Source organism: Mustela nigripes, chromosome 2, assembly GCF_022355385.1.
Source record: "Mustela nigripes isolate SB6536 chromosome 2, MUSNIG.SB6536, whole genome shotgun sequence".
Taxonomy (NCBI): domain Eukaryota; kingdom Metazoa; phylum Chordata; class Mammalia; order Carnivora; family Mustelidae; genus Mustela; species Mustela nigripes.
The window spans coordinates 56,985,821-56,994,026 of record NC_081558.1 but is presented as its reverse complement, the minus strand read 5'-3'; the positions used below and the strand labels follow the sequence as shown (position 1 = coordinate 56,994,026).

The following is an 8,206-nucleotide window of genomic DNA, read 5'->3' as shown; positions in this document are numbered from 1 at the left end:
TGAGCACTTTTTCATGTGTCTGTTGGCCACTGGTTGTCTTCTTTGCAGAAATGTCTGTTCGTGTCTTCAGCCCATTTCTTGATTTGATTATTTGTTCTTTGGATGTTGAGTTCTTTATAGATTTTAGATACTAATCCTTTATCTGATATGTCATTTGTAAATATCTTCTCCCATTCTGTCAGTTTTCTTTTGGTTTGGTTGACTGCCAAAGGAATTTTTATACGTAAAATCAGAGTTACAGAATCCTAGAGGTCTGGCTGATGTTAAGCTAAGGTTGCCTTTTGCCTCTAGCAAAGTATTAACAACAAGGCAGTTGAGTTCCTAGAGGAAGGTCACTCTGCCTATCTCAAGGACTTGTCAGTGAACTGCAAGTAGTAAGGAAATTGAATTCTTTTTGTTTAGCCTTTGTAATCTACATCACTACCACATGACCCAACTATTTTATTCCAAGTATACCCAAGAGAAGTGAACACATCTGTCCATGCAGTGAACACTTTGTTCATGCAGAGACATTTCTGGCTGTGTTCATGACAGCATTTTTCATAAATGCCTAAATGTTCAACTTCAGTGACTATTAACCGATGAACGGATGGACAAAAATGTGGTATATTGCATGATGGAACATTATTCAGCCACAAAAAGGAATGAAGGATTGATTAATGCCAGAGCATGAATGAACTTCAAAAATATTCTGCTAAGCAAAAGAAGCCAGTTGTAAAGCCAAGCCACGTGTCATATGATGCCATCTATATGCAATTTCTAGAAAAGTCACATTTAAAAAATTCATTTATGTATGTATTTTTTTTTTGTTTATGGAAAGAATGGTCTTTTTTTTTTATGATTTTTACTTATTTGACAGAAAGGGACAGCGAGAGAGGGAACACAAGCACAGGGAGTGGGAGAGGAAGAAGCCGGCTTCCCACCAAGTGGGGAGCTCAATGCAGGGCTTGATCCCAGGACCCTGGGATCATGAACTAAGCCAAAGACAGCCACTTAATGACTGAGCCACCCAGATGCCCCAAAAGTCACATTTGTAGGGATAAGAAGTAGATTAGTGGTGGCCTGGGGCTCAGGACAGAGATTAATTGTAAATGTGCATGAAGGGTCTTACTGGGAAAATGAAATGTTCCAGAACTTATTTATGGTGATGATTTCATCACTTGTTAAGGTTACTTAAAATCATCAAATTCTATACTTGTAATGGGTGAATTTTTTTATATAAAATATACCCCAATAGAGCTATTAAAAAGTGGTGTTAGAGATGACAAGGAGAAGATGGTTACAACTGTTCCCCAAATAGGCACCCAACTGCCAGAGGCTTGGGAGAACTTCTAAAAGGCCTCTGGGAGCCCCTGAAAGCTCTGGGGCTCCCCTATCCTGAGAGAAAGAAGGATGCCATCACTGATTGCTTTCGGACTGCTCCCATCCAAGGGCTGCCTCTCTGTAATGTGGCTTTTCCCTTCCTCCTATCCAGACATGGAGTCGGTTCTTTATCTTCTTGACTCTTGGCTGGCCCTCGTGACTTGCTGTGGTCAATGGATATGGCAGAAGTGACACGGCGCCATTTCAAAGCCAAGGTCTCAAGAGGCTTTGTAGTTTACACCTTTGCTTTCTTGGACCCCTGCCCTGAGAATGTCTTGAGGAAGCTAGTCCAGCCTGATGGAGCAGGAAAGGTGACATGGTTGGGAAGGGAGAATTGAGGGGGTCCCCAGCCAAGGTCACCAACTGCGAGACTCATGAGGGCATCTTGGACCTTCCAGCCCTATTGATAGAGAATGATACACCCCCAGGCCCCAGCAGTGAATATTCACCCAGCAGATCCATAGAACTGGAAAAAACAACGTGGCTGTTGTTTTATGCCATTAGTTTTGGGATGCTTTGTTATGCAGCAATAGGCAACCTGAACACATGCCCTTTTTTCTATGCCTTGACTTTGCCTGTCCTGAAGCCATCTTGGTTGAGGTGAGGTTGTGGACCCACCTCTTACACCAGAATACCAGATGGCACACCTTTTTCCTCATTCCTTCCTGTGACCTCTGGGGACACCATTTCTCTCAGGGCAGTGGTTCTAAACCTTGGCTGTGGGACAGAATCTTGGTGGAGGTGACTTTGAAAAATATGGGTTCTGTTTCAGTCATTTATTGTACAACAAATCATCCTGAACCTTAGTGGCTTAAGACAACAGTAGTTTACTCTGGTCATAAATCTGCAGTTTGGAGATGGCTTGGTGCTAAGAGCTGTTTTCTGCTATACATAGTATCAGTGGGGGTGGCTCAAAGGCTGGGAGCTGGGATTATCTGAAGCCTGGCACACTGGTGTGTCTGGTGGTTGAGGCTGGGGGTCAGTTGGGAACTGTTGGCAAGAGTATCTACATGTGGACTTAACATGTGGCTGCTTGGGCTTCCTCATAACATAGTGGCTGAATCTCCCCCCCCCCCCAATATTTTTATTTATTTATTTGACAGAGTGACAGAGAGAGAGGGAATACAAGCAGGGGGAGTGGGAGAGGGAGAAGCAGGCTTCCCACTGAGCAGGGAGCCTGATGCAGGGGCTCGATCCCAGGACTCTGGGATCATGACCTGAGCTGAAGGCAGATGCTTAACAACTGAGCTACCCAGGCACCCCACATAGTGGCTGAATTCTTAGAATGAGGTCCCCAAAAGAACAAGGCACATGGTACAAGTTACATGGAGTTTGTTCAAGCTAGTCTCAGAAGTCATGGTGTCACTTCTGCCATACTGTATTGTCTGAGATGATCACAGACATTTCTCTGGGTTCAAGAGGGGAAGAGCCTAGACCCATTACTGGATGGGAGGAGTGCCAACGTCACTCTGTAAGAAGAACTTGTGGGAGGAAATCTATTGAGGTGGTTATCTTTGGAAAATACAATCTGTTTCTGGAGAATCAGTGCTGAAGGTCTGGAGTGAAGCCTCAGGATTAAAATTTCCATGTTCCTGGGTGATTCTGAAGCATATCTAGGACCAGACAATGGGCCCTTGTCTAAGACCTAAGGTCCCTCAATCCTGAGCTCAGAGCTGTCCCCGTTGGAGACATTGCAGAGATTGGCTGCTGCCCTGGGTTATAGTGTGACCAAGGACCCTTTGGAGGGAAACCAGCCTCAGGCCAGCAGGGGGGACTCGAGGAGGAAGAGGCCTGCTCTTGTGCAGGGGTGGGTGTGTCCCTAACCTGCCCTTATTTATTAACCTGCCCAGACTGATTCAACCTGAGGAATGTTGGAGAGTACCAGCTGATGGGCAGTATTTTAGGAGGGGCTTCCCTCAGCCCCTGGGAGTAGTCTAGGGAGGAAGGAGGTGGGAGGCAGGGGACCTGGGTTCCTGTTCCAGCTCTGCTACAGTTTTGCTCTTTAGACTTGGGTAGGTGATATCTCCCCTCAGAGCCTCAGTTTCCCCAAGCTTCCATTCTCCTAAATGACCTGTGTGAAGTGGAGCTGCTCTCCCTTAACAGAAAACCTAATGTGGCTCCCCATTGCCCATAGTCTTGGAGCCCTGCCTGCCCTTCACACCTGTGTACCAGGGGCCCTGCCCACCACTCCAGCCTCATCATCCCTTACTTGAACTTGTCATGCAGGCTCCCCTCTGAGCTTTTGTATATGCTGTTCCCTCTGCCTGGAATATTTTCTCTTGCTTTTACTGCCTGGCAAACCCTAATGTTTAGCTTTTGTCACCTCCTCCATGAAGCCTGCCCCTGCTTCCTTCTGCTAGTTACCTCCGAGGTGTGTCCCTACCCCTTGGGTACCCTGTATTGTCTGAGATGATCACAGACATCTCTCTGGGTTCAAGAGGGGAAGAGCCTAGACCCATTACTGGATGGGAGGAGTGCCAACGTCACTCTGTAAGAAGAACTTGTGGGAGGAAATCTATTGAGGTGGTTATCTTTGGAAAATACAATCTGTTTCTGGAGAATCAGTGCCCCTTGGGTATTCTGTGATCTACATTGGGAGCAACAGCTAGCCTTCTCTCAGCTGGGGGGTTGGTGGGGAGGGTGTTTGCAGACCAGAACAGCTTTTGGAATTAGTCTGGATTTCAGTCCAGTGCTGCTGCCACATACTCGCCTGTGTGTGACCTCAAGCAGGTCGCCCCACCAATCTAAGCCTCAGTTTTCTCTGGGGATCATGATCGCTAGACAGAATTCTCAAGATATTTTAAGGACATCAGCGACAGAAGCAGAGTCCGTGTGAAAGAGGTTTGAGGTGGGGTAGTTTTTAGAGTTTTCAGAGCCCATTGTTTCCATTGCCTTTATCGAGGAATGGGAAGTGGGGGCTGATGGCCCTATAGCGGAAGCAGAAATCCCTGTTCCCTGTACTGTAGGGAAGGGCTAGGCGTGTAATAGGGGCTCACATTCAGAGCAGGAGTTCTTCAAAGATTGAATGAATGAGTGGATGAATGAGTGCGTGAATCAAAGGAGGCAACTAATTTCTGAATTTGGATACACCTTTTTGCCACACCCGTTCTGTGCAAGGGTCGACCCGCGGCCGAGGCGGGAAGTCCCGCCCCCAGGAGTCCTGCCCGTCTCCTAGCAACGGTCAAACATAATTGGCTCAGCGGAGGCCCGCGGGCCTTCTTGCCTGCGTCCGCGAGACTGCGTCTGTGGAGCCTTCCCGCCTAGCGGCCGTGACGCCCAGGCTGCTGCCCAGCGCAACCCCTCTCAGGTACCGAAGGTCCCTCTCCTCCTGCCGCTCCAGCTGGGCACCCCCTTCTAAACAAAACGTTAGCCGGCCTTCCTCCTCCACGGACCCTGAGCTTGTGCCCCGAACCCAGCACTCAGGGCCCATTCGTGCCTTGCCTCGGGGGTTCTCGCCCTCTCTGACCTCACCAGACCCTTGCACGCGCTGTCCTCTTGCCCGGCTCGCCTCTCCCTACATTGCAAACTCATCCGTGCTTTGGCCCTGCTCTCACCCCGACGCTTCTCCTAGTGGAAACACAGGGTTCTCTCCCAGCTTTGCGGTCCTTGGGTAACTGACCTGGAGCAGGCGTTCTGGAAGTGCCAGTGACTGACTTGTGAAAGGAGAAGCAGCCTGGGCTGCGGGGGGATAGAGACTCAAGCTGGAGAAGCTGAGGTTGCTTGTTTTCCCGGTCACTGCAAGCTACTATTCTCTGTGGTTCATTGTTGAGTGCCTACTGCATGCCAGGCCTTGGCTGTTCAACCCAGGACAGGACAAGGGATGGGAAGGAGGGGAAGGTGGGTCATCCTGAAAGAGGCAGGGCTTCCCTCCTGGGAACAGAAGGAGATGACAGAAGCGCCTTTATTTTCTTGCAGCCAGGAGTGCCACGCCCGTGGGTGCTCAGCAGAATGTCGCTGAATGCCTGGGAGTGGGAGGATGAGGACCCGGTGAGCATGGGGCCCTTGTCCTCCATGGCCAGCTTTTACCAGTCTGGGAGTGAGTGTGATGTGGAGGAGTACCTGAAGGTCAAAGCCCAAGCCCAGGAATCGGACTCTGAGCACCCGTGCAGCAGCGAGTCCTCATTTGGGCTTGCTAGCACCCTCGACTCCGATGTGCCCCAGGCTGTCCCCTGCAAGTTCATCATCTCACTGGCCTTCCCAGTGAGCACTGGTAAGTGCTGGAGCAGAATCCCAACACCCTCTGCAAAAAGGGGTGCGCCCATGACCTTCCCTCAGAAGTCTGGGGCACCTGAGCTCCCTCCACTGGCTTCCCCAAGTGAGGTGTCCAATGCCAACAGCCGAAGTCAGGAAGGAAACTGCAATTTTAGGGACCTGCTGTGGGCCCGGCCAGTAGATGATTAAAGAGCCTTCCCGTGCTTAATCCTCTCAACACTAAAAAGCAAGTGGTACTGTTTCTGCTTTTTGCAGTTGAATGCATGAGGAAGAGATTACAGAATTGGTTCACATAAGCTGCCTTTGCGTCACCAGATTCCTTGTTTAAGTTCTCAGATGTATTGAATGAAAATCTCCGAGTGTTTGGATATATCGATTATCTGTTGCCCCCCCCCCAAGTTCTGCATAACAAACCCAAACAACTCCCCAAGTCAGGGGCTCCAAACAGGAATCCCTTGTTCTCCTGGATGAGCAGGTCAGCGGATCCAGGCTAGGTTTCCCTCGGTGGCTCTGTTCTGCTCCCCATGTTTCTCATCCTCCTCCGGGACTTGCTGTGGAAGGGCAGAGACACCTGGGAGGGGAAGCCCAGACATCCAAGAACTCTTCTGGCCTTCGGGTACCTCCCACCTGCTCACATTTTGACAAAGCAAGTCCCATGGTTGGACCCCTAAGATCAGGGGCAGAGAAAAGAACTCCACCTCGATATACATTTTTTTTTTTTTTTTGTCTACTTGCACTACACCCTGAAGATTAATTTCAGCTTCTCCTTGCAGTTCTATCCATTCTTGCCTCTTTGGTTAGACACATACTATGTTTAGAATTGACCTGTCTTATTGGTGACTTGAACTCTTTACTGCCAAGACCAGGGGGAGGTAGGCAAAGCGCCACAGGTGAAAAATGTATGGAGGCACATGCTCTCAGCATCACGCAGTGAATTTCTGCCCTCTGTTACTCCACTGGCTAGGGGGCCCGGACCTGCCTCTCAGCCCTCCAGGCGGGGCAAGCAGCACGCGGGTGGGCGGCCTCCCATAGCATCAGGCTCTTTCTTATTTCCAGGGAACCGTGGAGATGGATGTGCTTTCCCATGTGAGGTTCAGCCAAGACTCATTAAATCCATGTCTTCTAGGTTATAAAGGAAAATATACAGGTTTGATGGAAAAACACAAGAAACACCCTAAAATGGACAAACCTGCTGCAAAGTTTCGCCGTTACTACCACATTGAGTATTTCCTTCTGCCAGATGATGCGGAGCCTAGAAAGGTTGACATGGTGCTGTTTCCCCTGGTGGCCAAAGTGTTCCTGGACTCGGGAGTAAAGGTGTGTGTGTGTGTGTGTGTGTGTGTGTGTGTGTGTGTATGTACCTTGCATAGAGTCTGCTATGGTGGAAAGTGCACTTGCTTCCCCTCGGAGCTTGCTAGAAATGCAGGATATCATGTTCCACCTCAGACCTACTGAATGAGAGTCCATGCCGACCTAATAATATCCATTACCAGACTTCTATTTAGATATCTTTTTCTAGTCATTTCTTTGGTTTTTTGAAACTTTTTGCCGCTCTTTTGATTTCCTTCTCTGCGTGAGTACCCCGTGTGTCAAGCACACCTGCCTGCTAGGACACACGCACATACACACACCCCTACACCTGCCTGCCTGTGGCCCAACTCTGGCTCAGTGCTTGGAAGTCACTGGAAAGGGAAGGATGGGCAAAGGTAATTGCTTTGACTCTGTCTTTTTTCCGATAAACCCAGAAGTGTGACAGGGCCCCGGCCAGGACACCAATCTCCTGACATGCGGTGGGAGATGGGGAGCACCAGGCCCAGAAGGCAGGCAGGTGGAGAGCAGTGCCCTGGAGGGCAAGGCCAGTGGGGGTGGGTAACCTCAGGCTACTAAGCCCCCCAGTCCTGCACACTTAAAGCCTCTTGGTGTTCTTTTATACAGACAGTGAGGCCGTGGCATGAAGGGGACAAAGTCTGGGTGTCATGGACCCAAACTTTTAACATCAATGTGACAAAGGAATTACTCAAGAAAATAAATGTTCACAAAATAACCTTGAAGGTCTGGGACGCAAAGGACAAGGTTTCAAGAAAAGTCCGGTATTACCGGTTAAAGAATACCGGGTATTCCGAAGATACGGGAACTTTCGGTAAGTTGGGCGTCCGTTTTATTTGAAACACTTCTTTTTTTTTTTTTAATATTTTATTTACTTATTTGAGAGAGAGACAGTGAGAGAGAGTATGAGTGAGGAGGTCAGAGAGAGAAGCAGACTCCCCGTGGAGCTGGGAGCTCGATGCGGGACTTGATCTTGGGACTCCAGGATCATGACCTGAGCTGAAGGCAGCCGCTCAACCAACTGAGCCACCCAGGTGCCCCTATTTGAAACACTTCTTCAGGCGTATGATTTCTCACCAGGAACAGGATCAAAGCCAGTGTCCGCTCTTTTCCTTCATCTCACCTTCCCGGGGCACATGTGGCTTTGGGTGTCAGTCCCTCCAGGACAAGCTTGAGCTTCCGGAAGTACTGCCCCCTGGAGTTGTGTCTGAGGGTGGGCGGTGTCTGTGCATGTGCGGCGCTCACCACCTCTACCTCTGCCGCATTTCTGGACTTCCTGTCCCCAGGCTGCACCCACATGTAGGTT

General features: G+C 49.4%; 1 protein-coding gene across 1 annotated transcript in view; it reads left to right on the top strand.

Annotated features, from left to right (window-relative positions):
* Nucleotides 1-5,306: 5,306 nt before the first annotated feature.
* Nucleotides 5,307-8,206, top strand: part of CFAP92 (cilia and flagella associated protein 92 (putative)) — a 61,950-nt gene continuing 59,050 nt past the window's right edge. Inside the window, exons 1-3 of the mRNA XM_059388298.1 lie at nt 5,307-5,572; nt 6,701-6,891; nt 7,510-7,714. Coding sequence (XP_059244281.1) covers nt 5,311-5,572; nt 6,701-6,891; nt 7,510-7,714 — 658 coding nt within the window. The 5' untranslated portion in view covers nt 5,307-5,310. The remainder of the gene's footprint in view (nt 5,573-6,700; nt 6,892-7,509; nt 7,715-8,206) is intronic.